Here is a 23,177-nt window from a genome sequence, read left to right as displayed (position 1 = left end):
TTTTTTTCATTTTTTTTTTAAATATAATAAATGAAATAGAAAATACACATTTTTTAGTCTTCATAAATGAGAAATGTTCGGGGCGTATTTAAGTTTTTAAAATTAAAAAATTGTTCACTTTTATCCAGGTCTTTTCGATTTTTTTTCTAAAGCCATTTGTCGCACGAGGAAAAGTAATACAATATAAAATACGCTCTTTGTCTAAATCTACAACTTTTGCTTGGCATGTTTTTTATGTAGTTAATATAATATAACTTAGAGGATACTTAAATAAAATCGACTTTGTGCGCTTTTAAGTAATTACTTAAATGTTCAAGTACCCCGGGGGCTGCTTCTCCCTTATCCAATCGGGCTAAAACTTTACACAGATTTTTGTATCGATCGAAACTATTCTAGGGGGTATCGTGAAAGAATCAAACGTCGAATACAAGAGCCACCGTAGTGCACACTCATTCGTGGACGTTGTTCCGCGGGGGTTGTTGTACCGACTGGTAGTGAAGGGTTTGTAATTTAAAAAAAAAGCGCTTTGTAATACGGATTAATATAACAGAGTAATTCCAAAATCAGCATTTCATTTATTCCTATGAACAACGAATTCTACAATTCTCCTAAATTTAATAGAATAGTAATAATACATCTTCATTCCATTCTGTAACTTAAAATGTTTGTTACGGTAGTACATAATGAGGCAGATAAAAATAAATTACATGATACTACAATGGTAAGACACATTTGAAACTGCTATTAATCTAACATTAAAAAATCAAATAATACAAAACAGAAGATAATAGAAGAAACGAAAAAAGGTAAGACGAGACATCTAATCGACATCTGACCTTAATTTAAAGTTTGCTATGCCCTCGGAGTCACACTTGCAGTGCAAAGGGTTGAAATAATGTGGAGCAGTCTTTTATTTTGTATAGATATAGATAGAGGTCCGTTAACGTCAATGTTGGTGTTTAAGATTCCATTAAGAGTGCTTATCCTTCGATGTGTGATTTACTGGGTACTCATTAATCACATCGACGTACATTGTTGTATATTTAAGGAAGGTTCAAATACACTTCTCTGACGCGTAATTTCGTTGAGTGTTTATTTTCGCGCGAATAAAATGGGCCAGGGTAACGACTGAAGTCCATAGCGAGCCAGAACGATAAGACTAATCTCCGTGTTTCGTTGACTCAGCGACTCGTAAACGTTTCTTTCATTGTTTTAATGACTCGGTATTATCTCTAATTGTTTTTTTTTTGCAACTCTCCGTTCCATGCACTCATCGCGATATCTGTCTATTGAAAATGCGTGTCACTGCGTTAATTGGGCTGTCCCTGTCCTCTTAATTACGTCGCGTGCGAATTTATTCCGTGCGAACTTTCTCCCCCCCTCTTTTTTTTTTCATCGAAAAAGGGACATCTGTTTGGAATATAGGTCAAAGCTAATCACATTTGGCCAATGTGATTGGTGTCGCGCAGGAAGCGCCCCCAGAACCCCTCTTTGAGTCGAAATTAACGTTTCTAATGAGTGACAGTTCATTACCTGATCATCGTATTGTTTGATGGCTCGCAGCGCGAACTTCCAATTAGCCGATCATTCTCTTTGGCCGCGACACGTCGCATGATAAGTAACGATGAAACGGATGAATGTTTTGTATATTTCATGCGGTTTAAAAATAGAATTTTTGAATTTCAATTGGATTTTTATCTTTTCGTGATTACTTCTATTTATCACTGTTCTCGCAATCTTCGAATTCTGTTACGTGGCCTGCTAAGACTTGCATTGTACACGTGGATCATCGATGACCCATGATATTTCTCAGAAACGAAAGCTTTATCGTATCGAACTTTTTTCAAGTCGATGTTGAAATCGTGCGGGAAAGAGCTGAAGTTATGAAGTATTTGTTACAATTCTTATTTTCTTGATATCTGATTTTCACGTAATTAACTGTAATATGATTGAAAATTTTAAATTCTACCGGGGCACGGAACGCGTTATTATTTTCATTGTAATCGTTCAATACCGGAATGAAGTTACTCCGAGAGCATTTTACGTTCTACAGTAACAGGGGGTATGCTAGTTCACAATTATTGCAGGATTGAAGAAAACTTTTATTAGTAATATGTATATGAAGAAGAATTCAGTGAACTTTCGTAATCAGTTTTCTGAAAGTAGTTCTCTCAAACATTAGTGCAGATTGTTTTACTAACAAATATACATTTGACCACCTCTATTAGTAGCACATAATAAACGGCGCAGCAGAGTCTTTAAAGGGGCAACATCGTATAGATGACTAAAATAAAGCCTTGGAATTTTTTTATAAGTTTTAGATTTTTTTTTTCAACGAACTAATTTATTCTAACTCGTTGAAACTTTCAGGATGACTTAGTAAATATTTGAAAAAGTAAAAAAAAAATTGCATAATAAAAAATGGTTAATATATGTTGATTTATGGACGCGGTTCTTAGCGGCGTCAAAGCTATACATTGGCGTGCAGCGTACCATCCACTGTAGTCGCCTCAAACAAAAAACAGACAAAGTTTTGTTTCCTAAATGAGATCACGCTATGGATGAACCTATTAAAATAATAAAATGTGGTTTATTAACAAATTATAGATCTTGAAAATAAAAGATAGTGATTCTTACGGAAAACTTCCGTCTTCACTGTGTAATAGATATTATATAATTTAATAATATAGTTGAACTTATAGGATCATCTAGAGGAGAATTTAATTTTCTATATATCTGCAGTGAGAGAAGTTGATTACTTAAATACTTTTTTAATTATGCTGCACGCCAATTTATACCTTTGACGCCGTGACCGCTAGAAACTGCTTCCATGAATTGACATATATTGCCTATTTTTTATTATGAAAAATATATTTTTTTAATTTTTTAAAAATGTACTAAGTCATTCTGGATGTTTCAACAAGTTGGAATACATAAGTTCTTGGAAAAAAATTTCCCAAAATCTGGCTTTATTTCAATCATCTCGATGAAGGTTCCCCCTTTATGGAGGCAACCTTAGAACTGGAAAAGCCATTTCCACATTCTTATTATTATCTCTATCTCCTAGAAACCACAGTAAAACCTGTACTAATGCATCGCCCAGAAGTAGAATATAATTGGATCGTCAGCATATTCATCTTTCCGATAAATTTAACAGAAGGTGGCACGCTCATCCTGATAATCTGTCTTTCGAATAATTAATTCTCTCGTAATCGACGTTTCCATTAATTATCGCTGGAATAATCAATGATCCATTGTATTTTTCTGACACGCTGAGGATGAATCGCGGGTATTATGGGTATTAATATTTCGTATGCGAACAAACACGGATTATCGTCTGATACGTAGTACGCGCGTTTATCATTCGTAACAGGCTCGTTAGTCTCGAAACTGCAAGGGTCTTGCATGGGAGAAACGGCACGAAAGGAATGATAAAAGGATACTACTTCCTTTTCCTGAGACACTTAGCTGTCGAGTAAAAGTTTGCGGTGCCAGTGGGACCGGAAACGCGTGCGTTTAACGTGCCACAGCGATTAATCTTCGCGTTTGTTGAAGCGGGGAAAGGCGATTAAACGGGTAGATAATCCTCTGAAATGGCCTCCTTTCCGCTTAAACGACGGGTTATGCGGTTTCTACCGACGTACCGCTTCTTGCAATTCAACCAATACACATCCTCTTTTTTTTCCAGTCTACTTAGTGTTCAATTCAGTCTTTGTTATATGTTACATTAATAAATAGATCATATTGCAGTGACTCTATCTTTTGTTAGATCGCCGGTTCGGTAGCCCAGTTTTCGGCTCATTACACCATTAACGTCACAGTAAACCTTAAATGACTGAGGATGGCTCAATCACTGTACAACCCCTCGCTTAAAATATTAATCTGTTTTTGGGGAGGATCACTGCGTATGTCCTTTCTGTAATGAACAATATATAGTATTCATAATTGTTAAATCGGTAGTTTTTATTTCTTGGTCTCTGTTTATATTCGTGAGATATATAAATATCACCTGGACTCTAAAATTACTTGTAGCATACCTGAAAAATAGTGCATCACATGTCGAGATTCAAAAAGATAAAGTGAATCCTCGTAAATCGAAACATCAATAAATGCATTGAAATTTAAATTGTCCTAAAAGAGAAATGTGGCAACGTAAGGGTCGATTTTGGAGGCCGTAGAAATTCCCAAATGCTGGGAATGGGACAAAATTTCGGTTGAAGAGGTGCGGTTCGTAGCAGAAAATTTTACTAAGCGCGTGAAGCTATGCATCAAAGCCAATGATAGCCATTTTGAATATTTATAAATATATTGTACTCAAAGCCATATATTATTATGTATATTTACTTTTCAAACTCATCTAGATTTACTAAAATTATAATCAAAACTAGATATGCATTTATTTTTTGTCACCTTGTATAGAGAAGCTCGTACTATGCATATATATATATATGTACTCACCTGCATATAACTACCCTAAAGTACCATAAACAGTCATAAAACCTAGAGAAACGTAGGTACCACAGTAATTAATGATTTATTTTATAACAACTATTTTACAGTAATCCCCTGTATTAAGCGGCATATTTGTAAAACCAGATGGTGATCGGAAACTTTTCGCCAGCAGAGTATATCCTGCTTGAAAGACGTTTCAAATTGTAAGCACTTAACGAAGTATGGAGGAAAACACCATAGTTCCATTAAAATCGATGTACAACACTTTACGTGGTGCCCTGGTTAGATGTTCTCACCAGAAGCACTCTGTACGTTTGTGTGAATCTGATTGACATATCGTTCGATGAAATCAAGTTTTCGAAATTCACGAATGTTATAAATTACTATTCAGGATAATAATTTTAAATTAATTTTTCTGCTGGACCGAATAATTTGAAGCTACTTCACCCTCGGGCCATCATCCTATATAGCGTTTGCATCTGAGTAAGGATGTTCGTCACCAATAATTTATTAAGCTCTGTCTTCGCTTCGGTCAATAATTTGATATGGTAATGCCGATCTGAATCGTTGCACCATCGTTAAACGGGATAAACAGAGTGTATCCATTATTTCTGCTTTGCATATCGCGTTATTTTCCCATTTTCAGCGGGTCGTCGTAATTGTGTAATAAATGGGGTGCGTGTAAATGCGAGCGAACTTACCATTAATGCTCGTTTCATTACTCGATCGAGTGTCTGCCCACGATACCTCGGAGATGGCACGATACGTGAACGAAAATGAAGCATCGCGTAATAACTTTTTTTTTATAAAATACAATCAAATGCGTATTATTTAAGCCAGATTACACTGTGACTGGCGCAAGGCTTTGATAATACCGACAGCAGAATCTCTCGGCGTGAAAGCACGCCAACGTCAGTCGTAGTATGAATGAAAACTGTTTCCACATCTCGTGTTCACAGCACGTTCTTCTGTCTTCTTCGATTAACATTCCCTGCTTCACTCCAATACAAGTTGGGACACCTAGGGTGCCTTTCAAACGAGACGCTTTTATGCTTCGTGATTGGTAACAGCTGAAGTATACAACTAATTATTCTCATAGAGACAAAATAGAAATGTAGATTTGAATTCAACTTGAAGTGTTTAAAATTCTCCACGACGTGCAGTTTTCTAGGATTTGTAGATTATTCTGACGTATATAAAAGGGACAAACACTTCTCATTGGTTTTCATTCACTACATTTATAAACATTAAATAAGTTTAGGAGCTAGTAGATTTGTGACACAAGAAGCCCTGAAGTGGATAATAAGTAAGATTGTATCTTATATTATGTAGAAACTGTGACGAGGAATAATTTATTCTATACGAAATTGCTTGACTATTAGAATACTAACGGAAAGCTGGTGGTCCAATAATTATCCAACACGAGCTATCAATTCTGTGTTACATTTTTCACTTATTGCTACTATCTCGAAATTAAGGCACCGAACTTCCATCCGAGCAACTCGAAAGTCGTTTTACTCGCATAGATGTAGACGCAGCAACGAGCACCAATTACTTACAAGAGGGGCAAGTGTACGACACTTGCTGGAGTGGGTCTTGAAGTACGGGCCGTGGAAATAAAGTACTCGAGCATCATAAAGCAATCGTCGAATGTTCTTTGGCTGTCCTACGACTAGAAATATGGTAATTCTGATAATTTCGTTTGGCAGAGACTTCTGCGTTCCTCGTAAAACGGAGTCCCACGGCGCGGCTGTTCTGTTCTGTTTCGAAGTTCCGCGAACTGTTGTAGCGTGCAAAGAAATTCGCGGAACTGTTGGAAATTCGATAAAGCGGGCAGAGCATCAATCTCGAGCATTAAAGCACAAAGCCCAGGCGAGGTTTATCATCGGGTTTCCACCCTTTCTGGGCGTGTAAAAAAAAGTTCGATATTAATTTGGAATAATATTTTGTGTAAAACGTTACAGTTTGAACAATTTTTTTCGATATTCCCTATCTGTGTTGTATTACGCAAACAAGCCTCAGGCCAGAGAAATGCCTGGCAAAACTGTAGGACACTGGGTTAGGAGCATTGCGGCGCAGTATCAAATGCGTTTATTTTTATACCACGCTTTTTACTGAAAATGAATAGTTCCTTTATGTTTTAAAAGCACATCAGAAAAACGGGCACAACGGTCCAGCAGGACTGTGTGCCCGGAAATTGTGGAACAATACACCAGATTCTGAGACTCATTAAATTTTTATGAATAGTCTGCCGTACTATGATTATGTCTGCAAGGCGATTTTATTAATTACATGAAATGCAGTGGATTGAAAACTATGGGAAGGATTTTCCCCATTTCGGATGAAGGGGAGGATAATGTGATCAGTTTTTGTACCTATTGCTATTTTCAGGAAGAAAATCCTCGGGGTTCGAAACAAGTAGCTTTTCAATTAAACAGAAATTGAATACGAGATTTTGCATAACCATAGGTCAAATTGAACCGTTGAGACTTAAGTAAACTTAAGTTATGTTAAAACTTAAGTGAAGTCGAAAGGTAAATACTTGAGTTAAACTTAAGTCAAGTCAAAAGGTAAATACTTGAGTTGAACTTAAGTTAAATCTAAAGGTAAGTACTCAAGATAGACTTTACTGAAGTGGAAATGTATGTATGTAAATACATGAGTTAAACTTAAATGAAGTTGAAAGGTAAATACTTGAGTTAAACCTTCAAGTCAAAAGGTAAATACTTGACTTAAACCTTCAAGTCAAAAGGTAAATACTTGAGTTCAACTTGAGTGAAATAATGAAGTAAATACTTGAGTTAAACTTAAGAGAAGTTAAAATCTAAATACTTCAGTTAAACGTATGTAAATACATGAGTTAAACTTAAATGAAGTTGAAAGGTAAATACTTGAGTTCAACTTGAGTGAAATAATGAAGTAAATACTTGAGTTAAACTTAAGTGAAGTCAAAATCTAAATACTTCAGTTAAACTTAAGTGAAGTCAAAATCTATATACTTCAGTTAAACTTAAGTGAAGTCAAAATCTAAATACTTCAGTTAAACTTAAGTGAAGTCAAAATCTAAATACTTCAGTTAAACTTAAGTGAAGTCAAAATCTATATACTTCAGTTAAACTTAAGTGAAGTCAAAATCTAAATACTTCAGTTAAACTTAAGTGAAGTCAAAATCTAAATACTTGAGTTAAACTTGAGTCAAGTCAAAAGGTAAGTACGTTTCACTTAACTCTGTTGCGTTAACACTTGAGTCTGTACGTTAAATGTGAAGTTACACTTTACTTTGACCGAGGGTCATGCTTCGAGTGCAAAGGGTTAACATCTCTGCTGGCACTTATTAATTTCCTTTTCAGTTTTATACGGAAGCTTCCCGCCGCCAGTGTTTATTTTCTTTCGTCCCAACGTACATTACAGCTCGTGTCCAGCGAGTTTCGGTGTAACGTGCGTGCGTGACGCATCGAGCATTTTTTGAATGAAACTCGTCCTTCCCGCTATTCCTGCGCGTGACGACCTTTTCAAGCATCCGCGTTGGAATGTAACGGGCCAACACGAGGAAATCATTGATAATTTTTGCAGTTGAAACGATGCGTCTGAATTATGAAGGTTCAAGCAATCCGACTACTCTTCGTTCCGTGGGAGTCTTTGGTGAAACAAGCCACGTGCAGACTTGTCCCTCCATTAAACTTCTTCCATCGGTATCGCTTGAGTTTACATTTTCGTCTTCGATCCTCTACCGATAGTATTGGGAGGAAAAAAGCAAAGAAATACATGCTGATATTCCTGTTCTTGCCTGCCACATTTTCTTCGGGTGCTTTTTCAATTTTTGCGTACGTAGTATCTGTGCATTTATATGCAAACGACGGGATCCTATCTGAACAAGTTTAGTGGATGGGAACGCGACAGGAATTCATTATAGCTTGAGAAAAGCACGCTTAATCAGTGAATGAATGGATTTAACTTCAGAGATTCAGGTGCAGCGCGTAACAATTCATCTGATAAGCTTGTAATGATATTATTTTGGAAGGTACATCTGGTGACTAACAATAAGTATGGTTACCAGCAACACTTATCAACACTGTGACGGGGCTAAAAAGTGATATGTATAATGCACCACGAAATATTGTCATGTACATAACCTACATAATTTTGAAAAAATGTCTACGCGGAAATTAAAATATCGAAATTCACTAATTCAAGCCAAATAATCAAATACTAGAATATTCAAACTTCTCAGTGAAATGTTATCAAAAGTAACGCACTGCCTAAATGCACCCGCAGCAGATAGTAAGCACTGTGCATTGGAAATCAATTGATACCATGTTCACCTTGATAATCACATAAGTATCTTCGAAAAGAACTTCACAGCTCCAAGCATAAACCGAAAAGAAATCCATAGAACATTCACATTTTGTTGAATCTTGTACAAATTAAAGAAAACAGAGCGACCAAAAGTGTTCCCGAAGGGAAGGAACACGATAACCCACCGTCGAATTCAAGGAGCAAAACTTCCCCAGCATTGGAAAAGGTACCAAGTAGTAAAGAAGATGAAAAACTGGGGGAAGTGTTTCACTCGTAAATTCGACGAGCAAAGTACCAACGCTGGGAACCTCTACAAACGAAGTTAGATGCGAATTTGGAGAGGGAGAAGAAAGCAGGGGTTAGAGAGATAGGGTAGAAGAAAGGCCGTAAACTGTGTGAGGGACAGAGAGATATCAGTGAGTTAATTAAATGACGAGGTCGCGCCAAGAGTTTAGCCGACGCGTGGGCGCATTGCAGAGGGCTCGACCGTTACTTGGCAGGCATAGCTCGTTTACGTGTGCACGGAGTTCGGGCGAAACGGAGAAAGCTGTTCAGAAACGGAAGGGACGAGCGTAGGAAGGAAAGAAAGAAAGGAGGCAAAGAAACGTGGCAGACAGAGTGTTGGGGAGAAGTGTGTATGGAAACGTAGCGCGGCTGAACGAGTTGCGGTGTGGTCGATGCCAGCTGTGTCAACGCGTGAAAGAAGAGGGCCAACTAGTTAATTAGATGTATGAATAATCTGTAGAGTCGGTATCCGGTGATTAACTTCTGACGAAAGAAGTTGCGCCGCGGGTAGGCTCGCTTGATATGTTACAACTGTCGTTTTTTGAATAGCTAATGGAGTGATATAGTGGTAAATTATAGATATCGATTCACTCTCCTTTTATTGGGGGATGTAGCGGTGTGATAATTTAATAATCGCTTTTATGGCTTCCTTTTGGTTACGATTTCCTAATCTGTTTAATTTATTTCAGCTCACACATAGTCTTGTCTGCCTAACTTGCTCACTGCTTGCTGGCATTCTCACTCGCACCCCACTTTACATGTTTCTCATGCTGCCTCGCTTATTCTTATTACCCTACCTCTCTTCCACAACTTATTCTGGGCTCCTTTCTTTTCTCTATTTTGTCCTTTGTTATTTCTCCTTCATTTTACTTTTGGGCTGGAGTGATGTAAGGTGTTTAAAAAAAAAAAGGGGTAGATAGTACTTGCTAGGCTGTGTAAAAAATACTTAACATGAATTTAATCATGGGTCAGAGTTGGGCATTAACTGAATAAAAAATTATTTAAATAACGGATCGAATAAAAGTTTCTTTCACTTTAGATTATTCGTCGAATTAAAGTTAATTCGGATTAACTTTATTCGACACGTGACGAATCATTTTTTTTAACTTTTATTCGTTATTCGAAATTTTATTTAAATAAAAAGTTTGCCCATCCCTGTCATGGATAAACCTTGTCAGAGTTAGGAGCGATCTTCGGTTCTGGTAACTTGGTTCTGTTAATATTTATTGTATGCAGAGTGGAAATAGGGAAACATATTACTACATTAACAATCGTATTTCATTAACCCTCGTGAAGCGAATGGTAGACATGGCAACATTTCTATGGTACACCGGTTTCGCGAAAAAATTGAATATAAAATGAATTAAATAAATAAAATTTCACAAATTCATTAAAATTTATTAATAAAGAAATACATAAACAAATATTATTTATGTACATTTGGTACATAAAATAGGTGTATCTTCTGTATGATTTTTACAAATAATATTACTGCAATGTAGGCATCATATACTATATTTTGCCATTGTCAACACAAATATACGAGGGTTAATATCACAATTAATAATTACTGTTGTGCTGGTTCCCTTCAGTAAGTGGAAAATGCCTGTCTAACACAGACCAGGAATTTGGTGGAGCTGACCATTCTATAGCACCTAGATGTAAAGTGTGTATGAAAACAATGCGCCTAGAACACGTTTCGCAAACATCAAAGGAAGAACGTAGTAAAGTAAATCCTTTGTTGTCATTCCGCTTGTGACGAATAGAAACAGATGAGTCGCTCGCATTACTAACACCAAAAATCGCTTCTCACCCTAGCAGAGTTAATTAACTTACCTACCTGTGTTAATTCAGCATTATCCACTCAGCTTACTAAATACTATCATTCTTAAAACACCCTGTACATTTCGTTATGCGCTCAAGATACTGTGGTATCTTAATACACGATTCAATTTCAAGTTTGCTTCTTGGTTTTGAGGAACACTGCTCTGCGGAGAAATAGACGAACCTGAGTGTTCTCAGGCAGCGTAGAAAGCGGGCGGTATCCTTGAGGGTGCAAGCTGCCGAGTGTGTTCTTCGCCACTCGTTACACTCGCGCTTTGATTACATTCCCACACACATCAGGGCCTTGGAGTAGTAATGTCCAAAAAGTACGCCGAACACATCCCTGGCCTCTTGGCTTCTAGACAAGGCCCCCAGGGCGCAACCAACACCGCCCCCTGCTGCTTTCGTGCTACACATCGCGTCTCTAGCAATCACAGAACAACATGCTCCTAATGTATGTATCTTCTCGCCCTAGACACATTCTTTTGCCATTATCATACTCGCCGCTCCCTCAAGAAATGCCTCGTGACATTTCAGAGTCGAGCCTCTCGATTACTCTTCACCGCCGAATCCGAGAGCGTGTCGTCCTTCCTCCCCGTTGCGAGAGTAGGTCAAACGCGTACCGAACACAGCGGTGTATTAGTGCTAGATAGATACTTCGGGCACACCGGGTTGTTACACGTTCGAGCACGTTCCACGGGAAGGTCTCGCACTCGATAAATCTCTGTTTATAGAGATTTCGTTGTGGACTACCGGTAGCGGTCTCTCAGGATTGTTAATTTCACAGACACACGCGGAATGAATCAAGCGTGGAGTGGTTGCGGAACGGACGGCTCTCGTCGCCTGACGCAATCAGGTACAGGCTAGCGGTTGCACGAGACATTCAACAATGCCAACGTTCGCTTTTCTGCCGGATAGTGGTCAAATGGCCAAAGGAATCCAGCTTTCGATGAAATTAAGGGGTCGCATACTATATTCAGCCGCAGCAATAATGAATGGTTTTAGGAATTTTTTTTAGAGATTTTATTTAAAAAAAAAAAGAAAGTAGTTATTATACATGATATATTAGTCCATAAAGTGCACGAAAAAATTGATTTACAATCATTTTTATATTAAATTATTTTTGATATTTTACGTTTTTTAGACCACTGCAGAAAAAATGGTCGGCATGATATAAAAATGTTGCCATTATGGAGGGGCCATTTATCTAATATTTTGTTGAATTAATTTTTTATCCATAATTACAGAGCAAATTTTGCGCGAGAAAAATTCATTTAATTTTAAAGTGCGAAATATTGATTATTTTTTTAAATTAAAAAATTGGCCCGTCAGCCCGTAATGAGAACGTTATTTTATAAGAATATCATTTTATTTTTCGGATTCATCGATTTTTAAAGTAGATATCATGCTGACCATTTTTTCTGCAGTGGTCTAAAGAACCTAAAAAATCATGCATAATTTCAAATCAATTTTTTGCGCACATTATGGACTAATAAATTGTATGTAATAAGTATTTTGTTTTATTTTTTTATATAAAGTCCCTAAAAAAATCCTAAAATCATTCATGTTCGCCGCGGCTAACGGAAATCGGAATACGAATCGTATACCGTGTCTTGCAGATTTAATGATTCCGATAAACCGATTATACATACCTACATTTTAACCATGTGTGGAGTATGTTGATATTTTGGTAATGTTTTCTATGAATAACACCAGTGACAACTTGACGCTTTGAGCGACGCAAAGTCGAAGTCTCAGATCGTCTTCCATCATTTCCTCTTCTCTGCAAAATCTATTTTCACGAAATAGCGTTTTGGTTCTGCATAGTTCTACTATGAATTCTTTCTGCTTCCCCAAATTCCTAATTTACCAGCAAAGCACTGAAAACGGGTTCCACCCATTTCGCCCCCTCTACTTTCACATACCTGTATCCACGAGACACGACATTTCAAAAGTCGGTGCTTATATTACGGAGAAAAAATGTTTCAAAAAAATTGCAATGGCCGAAAAGCAGGTTGAACGCGTCCCCGGTTTCTTGACTTGACAGAAGGCATTCAAGGACGCAACTGATTTCGCCACATCTCTGCAAGCCACTGTACCACTGTCTTCGCTGTATCCATGACGATGAGCTGATCTACATTCGACGCGCTGCTTTGAATGACGGTGCGCAGGACAGGCTGGCGAGCAGAAAAGGAAATAAGAGGAACGAATTTTGCAGCGGGAGAGACGCACCTATGCGACCGTCAGAAAAGGAAGACCGCGAAAACGGATAAGAGAAGCGGAGGATCGAGGGAGACGCAAAAACCAGAAGAGGCAAGAATGAGAGAAAGAAAAGGGAAACGTGCACATGTGCGTAGCCGTACACAGATAAGACTTGTCGCAATTCCGCTCGGCTACAGTATCCACCGCCGCATGCAGACTCGTTGCACTTGTTCGCAGCCTACCTAGTTCTCTTTTCTTTACCAACCTGACTAGACGTGCTCGTGATAACGCACCACCACGTACGCCAGTATTTTTGCGGCATGGTCTTGGCTGGTGCGCGGTTTTTTCCCTTGGCGTAGACGGGTTATCGAGAACAGGAGGATGACCGATGCCACGTTTTTCTTTTTCGTTGTCTGGTGGTTGCGCCAATGTTTAACCTAGATCTCGGTCAGCAATTACATCGCAGTCAAAAGATATCGAAGGTATGGGTAAATTGAGCAGGACCATTTCACTTATTAAAAGTATCATAATCGCATGAAACACGACCTTGAATAATTATTTTTTTGAAAAGTGACTTTTGTGGTTCTGCTTCTTCTTTCTAGTTTCGTGGAATTATTAATATGAGCTGTTCGTTAGTTCGGTTTTTTTGGGGGCGGATTTCGACGTCATCGCTGCTTTTTAAAATGGAACCGCTTCTTGGGGACATAAGGTGGTCTCGTAAGTGATGAGAAGACGAATTCATTTACGTGTTATATGTTAATTTGCAGACGAACTTGAGATTAAAAATTCGCTGTTCAATCAGTCGCTGCGTCTCTATTTTTATCGTTTTCTTCTGCCTCCGTTTCTCGCCGTTCATTAATACTCGTGATTAATTAAATGTGCAATTTTCTTCTTTAAGATTGTGTGACGAGCATGCTCGCTCCGTTTTTATTAGCATATCTGTATGATACGTCACTATTAAGTTACATTCATTCCACAACTAGGTTTCTAAAAATGCTAATCTACGTCCGCTGTCTCTACAGATATTCCAACACTTTTCCGCCAAAATTCGTGCAGACCAAATAAGAAAATAATGTTAATGCTGCCAAAGAAGCACCATTTTTGCAACCCTCCGAATTAATTTTAGCTGCAGGTATACACACAAATGGCAGGAAAAAATGGAAAAAATATACCCTCCAAAATTGGTGGTACCTGTTACTGATGACTTCTGCAGAAACCACGCCGCAGTCAAATTGAACAGAAAAGACCAAGTAGTAGAGGCAGTGCAGCATATTTGGAATACTGTTGGTAATTTGAAATACCGAAGTATCTAATAAACTACTAACGTTATCTAATTTGTAACACTGCAGATAATAGGGGCTAATGACCTGTTAACTAATGACATTTGTGGATGAACTGCCATTTTTACATTTTCGACTTAATCTGCATTAATCTGCATATTATATTTCTTATTTATTTATTATTATATAACCATTTTCCTTCCACACTCATCTCTTTGCTTATCATATCAGTCTTACAAACTTATACTTATAAATAAAAATAAAATAAAATATAAACTACATAAAATATTATACAATACAAAACTGAAGCTAGAATCGATGCACTCACAAATTTTCATTCGTAGCTGCGTTCTGCTTTGCTTTCTGCTTTGCCCGCAAACGTAACTGTGTAATATAGTTTCGCTAAATGCGAATGTTTGTACCGACGGGAAAGGGGAAAATTTCTATGTTCAGTGACAGTGGGTTAGTAGTAATTGAAATAATATGGATCCAAGCTTAATTAAAAAATAACGCTCGATTCTGAGACGCGCTTCTGCTTTCATGCAGACCTCGGTTGTCTTCCGCAAATAAGCCGACATGTTTTCTCTACTTGATGATGTACGGCTGGCGATATGAATAGAAGTGGAGAGCAAACTTCTCCATTCTTTTTTTTCCAATAGGAACTCGTGGAAAACGAAACTTGTCGTTACGTAATCATTGCCGTTGAAATTGTACGATACATGCTGTGTACCGTGTCTGTATTCGTATTGCACAGCATTCCACGGGAATGGTGTAGCGGAAACACGGAAGAGATGAAGGTTCCGATATCTTTGCAAGGAGTATTTAGTTTTCGAGATTTTTCAGTAGGAAGAATTGTGAAGATTGACAATGGTATCGTGAATTCTTCTGTGTACTATATAAAATTGAAGGAAATGTGGAAAACAGTAGGAACGAAGGTGTTTCACTGTCATTTACAAGGAATTTGGCAGCTCAAATCAATTTTCACAATTTAGAATCTCACATGAGACATTTTCATGACTTGATATTTTCCATCTATTCACCTATCTTTATTTAACTGGAGCTAGCTTTGCCAACTGAACATATCGATGGCTTACTGAACAAATATCCTATTTCCACTTTTTGTGAAATTGTGTATTTCTTTAATTATAAAGTACCCTTGCACTTTTAAAACTGTTTTTCTTGAAAACGCTAAAAGTGGATATAGAATATTTGCGCAGTAAGCAATCCTTGATATTTCGATATCCAAAGTATCAATTTTGTGCCGCACAAGTGTCTGCTGCGAAAACGTTTATTTAAGCACTAAATGAAATAGTATTTTTAAACAGTATTTACTTATGGAAATATTTCAGTGTTTAGTATTTGCTCTCAAAATATTTCAAATTTCCCCCAGCCTTGGTTCTACCACGAAAAGCTGGAAACCGAATTTGCCTGATAGCGAATTACTTTGGCGCCCTTCTCTGCCTCACTAGAACTCTATCATTTTGATGTCCTGCGAATCAGCAAACCCCTAACATTTTGGAAGCGGTCGATCCCGATAGTTTGCTCGACACATGATGGATTATGACAGACGGTGGACTGACTCAATTTGATATTTTATCTATGTAGCTTGGCAATAATAACGCGCGTACCTGCGTGCACCGAAAGAAATCGATCAGTGCTGCAGGGATCGATGAAGAAGTTGTCAGGTCGGATCGAATCGAAGCTCGGTCGATTGATACGCCGCGTGTGTAGAGGAACAGCCCATAAGCATAAGTCACCGCTAGCCAGACGGGAATTTCTAAACGCGAAGCAGATGCTAAGTTATTCCGTCTGAACTGTCTTCGCTATTGTATTCGACGCGTGTCTCCCCCCGTCGACAGCGGACTTAATTCTTTGTCTCCGATCGAAGCACGTGCGCGCACCGCGCGGAGCCGGCAATCTCGAAATCTCTTCGCGGTGTCGAAATCAATATGAATCAGGCGGGAGACGTCTTATCTGGCCTGGTCATCGGTTGGATCAAGTTTCCACGAAACTGATGGCAATTTGAAATGTTTCTGGCCGCGTGGAACCTGGCGTAACTGCGCGGTGTGTATATATATATGTATCGCAAAAGGTTTATGCTAATACGTTCTCCTTGCATCGATTTTAGCGAAGCCCCCGATATATTTGTCGATTTCATGGGACGTCTGCTGCCTATGAAATCAGAGCTGTATACATTCTCCTCTTTGCTTACCGGGGAGTTTTGATGTTTACACGCCGGAGGGGAAGCAGCGAGGAATTTTGGTTATATCGTGGTTACTTTAAGGCTTGTGATTTTACCCCTTAAAACTGCACTATGGCATCGACAAAAAATAGGTTTGTCTTGCGCATGAACTACTCTACTTGCATATAAAATTGCATAATTTTCTGAATTTCTGGATTGCATAACGTCCCTTGTTAGTATACCTATAGCTTGTTTATATTGACAAATAATTTTACAGTTATGCTCGTTGAAATTTTAGCTACGGAATCGGGTTGATCTCAGTAACTGTGATTTATTGTTCGAGATAAATCTATCAAAGATTCCTTTTAACGAAGGAAAACTGTACTGAAGTGCTCTATTATTAAAACTTCATATATAATCTAAAGTATATTTAATACCCCCAGCATGTGTAGCAAAACACTCACGACTGTACCGCGAGATAAACTTCCCAGAACAACGTCCTCGTTTGTAATTCTTCCAGAGAACACCTAGCTACTGTGGTTTAATTAATCTCCCCCCTTCATATCACCTTCTTCTCACGTACGCGTGCATGTATTACGCGTGGATTCCGAATTCGTAGACGTGAGTATCTCGCCAGGAGATACTCGAAACAATCCGCGCACGTGCCATCCAGTCGCTCGATACATACTTACAAGCAGAGATGGGCAAAAAATTATTTGAAATAAAAATTTGTGTGCGAAATTTTTATTTCAAATAATTTTTTTCTCATCTCTGCTTACAACCAGTCGAAATCAGACATCGTGCAATGCTTAACAAATTAGACAACCAAATATTCTGCACAATTTGTTTTACCCCTCCTGAATTGTCGCGACGAGAACTCCAGCAGATCCAGGGGCCGAATGAAACTATTAAAATTTCCAATTAATTGTGAAATAACTGTCATTTTATGATCATTATCGTTTCTGTCCCAAGAAAATCGTTATAAAATCCAGTGTATTAACTGGAAACTTTTATTCCATACATTTTATGCAAGTAAGAAACTTTTATTTCCGTGCAAGTAGAAAAAAGGTCTAGTTAAACAGGATCATATATTCTGCTCTGAAGAAGTTAAAGTTGTGACCAGCAGGTTTCCTGAAGTTGGAACCTTAAATCGTTCGATGAAAATAAATATATAAAAATCGCAATATGCATTCTCTTCTATATTTATCCTGCTACCAATTCCTTAAATAATAGTAATTAAAAATATATTCCTAACTTTTATATTTCACCCTTAAGTACCTGTTCAAAAGTATATGATCTTACAAAACTTTGATTAATCGAACATAAAATAACCGTTAATACTGAACTCTTACATCAGAGTTAAAGTGTTAATGTACCTAGTAACTTAAGACAGAAAAGAAATTATTAAAAAGTTAAAAGTTCGATAAATAACATTTATTTACAAAAGTTAACAGTTCCATTCGACCCTTGAGTAGAACATAAACAGTAACGCGACACTTTGTACGCGCGTGGATACGTATTTACGAGCAGAATGTTAATAATCTTAGGATGGTTTCCAGAGCTTTCGGCTGGGTCCCGTATAAAACCACGTAATAATGCATCGGCACAGTCGACGGCATTATGCATGTACAGTTATACAGCCAGGCGTTATCAGCTGGCTGCCATGGCCCGTGCTACCGCGGCCGCCGTCCATTCTTCGTCGAACCCTATCACACGGAATCGCCTTCGTTTCATTACCATTCCATTCAGTTGCAATTTCATGTTTCATCATTCTCTCCTCCCTCCCCCTCCCCAAGCTGCCGCTCCCCCTACCGTCCACTAATCGACGACGAATCCAATCCACCTACGCTTAATAGGACTTGTCGCGCACACGTACGCTCGTCGACTGCTTCCAGCGTATCTCGATAAGTGTACACCGCTTCTGTGGACGTTCCACCGTTGTAACGTCTCTGTTTTCCCGCCTGGCGATGATAAAAGGCGTACCACCGGGCAGAGATTATTTCGTGGGATCGGTTAATGTTGGCGAATCGATTCAACGGGAATGTGGTACACTGTGTGGAATCGTTGAGCGAATTTGTCATTAGGATGGAACAGCAGCTGGCACAGCTGGAGAAATAGTAATTCTACGTGGAAAAAAAATGAAGGGGGATTGTATTATAGAACGAAAATGTTTCATACGAGGCTTCATTTTCGAGAAAATTGATTTTGAGAATGGGATCGGCAGAGCGGTGGCGAATGTGGCACCACTGTGGACCGTGTGAATTTTTGCCCAGAAGTACGTCGAAATTGAGGACCTTGCGGCAAGAGGGGTTCAACTCCAGTTTTGACAGTTTGTGAGTGATGACGTGTAATGCACGTCAAAATATTCTACATCGTGTGGTGCACGTTTGATGCAAGTCCGATAACAAAATAGCGTTTTATTCCAAATTTTGAAGCTGTAACCATTACTGTTTTAAGCAATATTTATTTCAGGCACCTCCAGATTTGAGAAACTCACCAAAAGTTCAAACGAAAACTTGTCAAATCAATAACTACTATCTACTTATTGGGTGAAAATATATGTTTCTCAATTAGTGTTCTCTTTTTAATGTTAAGTCAAAGCAATAATAATTGTATGAATTTTTTTTCTAATTTACTCGAAGTTGGCAAACATGGAGCTGCACCCTTCTTGCTGCCAGGCCCTCAATTACAGAGTAGCTACCTACCTAACTGTTTTTCGAACTAGATTTTTTATTTGAGATAAAAGCTTTTCAAAGTCATTCGAAATCGATTCTCTCTCAAAAAAAAAACAAAGCCTCCTGCGAGGAAATTTCACCCTACACTTTCCACGTATTTTTCCATCGAGAGTCACTACCTTCCCAGTTGAACCACCCACCACGAAACAGCCTGTGTTTTAGAGCGATACGACGCTGGCATGTCGATGCGAGGATTCCACGTAACCGATAAAATGTACGTTGACGGCTGTATATAGGCGTCCGGAGCTGTACTTTCCTGGCACAATGGTTTTATATTGTTCCGTTTGATACGACGGAGCTCGCATTGCACCCCGAACATCGATGTAATCCGATGTCTCGCTAAGAATAAAATTTCGACCCAGGAGTTTCGAAGCCAACAGAAGTTAAATTATCCCCGCGTCAAGGGTTCACTGCGGGGCCATTTGTATTTCAGCAGGCCGGGCGAATTGCTTGTTAGATCGCGGGAAAAAAAAAAGGAACAGCCCCAAATCGTTTGCAAAGCGCAATCTGCGCGGACGGTTAAGGGGTAGATGAGAAATGAAAATGTTTGCGAAATGTTGGTTTGCCTGGTTACGGGATGGCGGAAACGGTTCGTGATTTCCTGGTCTTCGCTCTTTCTTCCTCCCAACTTTGCGCAAACTCATCATAGCCACGCTTCCTGTGCACCTTCTCCTGTTTTTCCTTCTTCCTTTCTCTTCGCTTATCTTATTTATTTGCGCAAATCACCCGGGTTCCTTTTTTCCTCGTCTCTCTCTCTTGACTCCATAAATCCGTTTTACCGCGGCGATGCTTTATTATACCGTCGCTGCGTTCGATATCACGCTGGGATCTTGAATATACCGTGCCGCGAGATGCGTGCCAGTGTAGTGCGTTCCCGCGTATGAATGTTAAACAGAAATTATTCAGGTAACATATTGTATAACAGTCCTCTTTACCGCGTTGCTAAAGTAGCGCGTACCTGTCGATGGTATTCGGACTGCGTATCCGCTTCGATCCGTCGAAGGTGCTGAAACGCGTTATCGAAATTGCTATCTTTCATCGAGCAACCATGAAAATTGCCTGCTTTGCCTAATAAGTTTTAAAAATGTTCTTAACCCCCTCCGTGTTTCTGCGCTAAGGGGGTATTCTATTTTAGAACGCGCTTTTTTACACAACTTTTGCTATTTTTTTTATGGATCATCTATACCAATAATTGTTTTCGTCAAACTGTGATTCATATATTTATCCATGTTGCAGTAATGTTTACAAATTTTTGTAGAGAGAAACAATTCTTCGTGGCAGTGCAAGCGTTTAAACGCATTCGTTAAAAAAAAGTCTTCCCATGGTTCTTGTAATTTCGGCTATTCTGTTGTTTAGAAATGGAAAGACTGAAGTGATTCTTAATTAGGACGAGTTTGGCTACAGTCAGTACCAAACCAAAAGAAAAAAAAATCGATTATTAAAAAAAGGGCGGCAGTTTGAAGTTTGACTATCGATTTTTTCATGCTTTTCGTACCTTTCGCGGAGTAAAAAACTGAGAAATAGACATAACTATGAATTAATTTTGGTACGAACGATAAAGACACGTGCAGTGAAGGTGCACAAAAAATGTGGAATCAAACCGTCCAGTAGATCTTATTATAGTAACCATTTAGAAAACATGGATTTGAGAAAAACACGTTTAAAGTATTGTAATAGTAAGTTTTTAATTTTAAAAGTTCAACTGCAGAGCTTTGCACATACATTTTTGAAACCATATTCTTTAAGAAAATGTACAAAATCGAATTTTAAAGTGGAATTTCTCCTTAAAACTGGTAGATTCTTGTGCAGTGCCATCGAATCCCTTTTATAGCCACCAAAATCTGACATTTTTCGTTACGGTGCTTCGGTAACGTGTCGAAATAAATTGAAACCAATTGAAAATCGGTGCTTTGAAAACTAATTTTTTTTATCATACTTCGAAGTATGATAGTGACGAATTGTCAAGCGGTGGAAAAATGGTTGAACACCGGGTAGCGCGATCCCGAGCAAACTCGAGCATCATAATAATTCGAATTCAGTCGATTAACGTTCCCTTGCCTGGCTTGTAAAAATACGAATCGCGATATAGATACAATCTGCAACGTCTACATTTCGAGCACCGATTGGAGTTCCTTTCAGGTGGTTACTGCGCCGAGTGAGAAACGCCTCAGTGCGTCCGTTCGGTTATTACGGAATGAATTAAACACCGATCCAATATCGCGTGATTCAAATCTACGCCGGGTCCGGGGGATCGGCCACGCGTAATTATCAAACGCATGCGCGGAGCAATCGAAGCCTTAAGGCGGCTCCACACATTCGGTATTCGCCCTTTTCCGCAGTCTGATAATTGCTGCAGCTGCATTGGAGTTATACATATAGTTATGAGTAGCGTGTACATGTTAAAAAAAAGAAGAGAACTTAGTAAATTCGCGATCAATTGTTTTTGAATTCGTTTCCAAGTATTATGGACCTTTGAATTCTAAATTACAGTCTAGTCTTTTTCATATAATTCCCAAAGTTGTAAAACTAATTTGCTAGATCCCTGAAGAAGATGCGGTTTAAATGTTTCAGCTTTAATCTTGTTATAATTCTCATCATCTACTACTGTTGTGTATATTTTATAGGATCTTGCAGCATTTTTACTCAATCTGGAGTAAATTTGACAAAACTGGTTGTTAAACTATTGCTTTGACTTAACATTTAAAAGAGAACACTAATTGAAATATAAATTGAGTTGATAAATTTTTATTTCTATTTTTGGCGAATTTTTCAAATCCGGAGCTGCCGAAAACAAAAACATTGCACAAAACAGTAAGCAGAATCAAAATTTGCAATAAATCGCCCATTTTTTATCGCATTTTCATCAAACGTGCACCAAACGATATAGAGTTTTGTTTACATATATTACACGTCATAACTTATATAAAAACTATCAAAAATGGAATTGCAGCCCTTCTGCAGCAAGGTCCTCATTTATATAAAATACAACATGCATTTACAGCTGTTGGTCAGTTTGTGAAAGAACTCGTGGTACTCTCAACCCCATCACTATTACCCCAAATGTTCAAAGTGTCAGGCAAGAAGTTGAGTTAGGGAAGACTTTTTCTCCTGCAAAGTAGTTCTTTCTTCGACTCGAGAATATTCGGTAGGTAGTCGCCGAACGTGCATGTGCTTTGATGGGCAATTTCTTATAGCGAATTCGGTAACTCGCACTGACTCAGACACTGGTGCCAAAAAATGACTTGGATTGGTTGCTTCTGATAGAAACGAAGATAGCTCTATAAGAATCAACCAATCCAAGTCATTCTTTGGCACCAGTGCACAGTCAGTGCGAGTTACCGAATTCGCTATTATTGAAAACCTAATAGGTATGGGAAATAATCGAAGTTCGAAACATATCGAATAGGACAGATTCGTTATTCGGTATTTGTCGAATGCCGAACATTCGCCATCAATCATCCGTCCAGGTATTTTCTGAATGACAAAGATTTGTTATTCAATATTCGGCAAGTAGCAAAGAAAAAACCATTCAATATTCGGTATACACCGAACGACGAACATTCGTCATTCAATATTTAGCAAAATACCGAATGACAAACATTCGTCATTCAATATTCGGTATAGGTATACCCACCGAATGGCGAACATTCGTCATTCAATATTTAGCAAAATACCGAATGACAAACGTTCGTCATTGAATATTCAGTATATACCGAACGACCAAACATGCGTCATCGAATATTCGGCATACTATACCGAATGTGTGTAGCCGCCTTTACGTTGGTTGTTGGGATCTCAATTCGCTCGTGCACCCGGTATTCTTCTCGACTTATCGCTCCCCCCCGACGCCGTCTTGTAGCACGATTTATTGTAACAAATGATCGTGCCGTCACTTTTTGTTAAAAAGAGCAAGCCGCTGTT

The 23,177-nt window shown here is 38.4% G+C and overlaps 1 protein-coding gene across 6 annotated transcripts in view; it reads left to right on the top strand.

Moving 5' to 3' along the window:
- LOC143369429 (CCR4-NOT transcription complex subunit 6-like) overlaps nt 1–23,177 on the top strand; it is a 417,004-nt gene that overhangs the window by 90,239 nt on the left and 303,588 nt on the right. Inside the window, exon 4 of one of the 6 annotated variants that reach the window (XM_076813374.1) lies at nt 11,645–11,739. The exons of the other annotated variants lie outside the window; for them this stretch is intronic. Coding sequence (XP_076669489.1) covers nt 11,645–11,724 — 80 coding nt within the window. The 3' untranslated portion in view covers nt 11,725–11,739. Of the gene's footprint in view, nt 1–11,644; nt 11,740–23,177 lie in introns of those variants that run through there. 6 annotated transcript variants of the gene reach the window in all.

This window comes from Andrena cerasifolii, chromosome 1 (assembly GCF_050908995.1).
Source record: "Andrena cerasifolii isolate SP2316 chromosome 1, iyAndCera1_principal, whole genome shotgun sequence".
NCBI lineage: Eukaryota > Metazoa > Arthropoda > Insecta > Hymenoptera > Andrenidae > Andrena > Andrena cerasifolii.
Note: the sequence above shows the minus strand (reverse complement) of the source record. Positions and strands in the feature narration are given on the sequence as shown.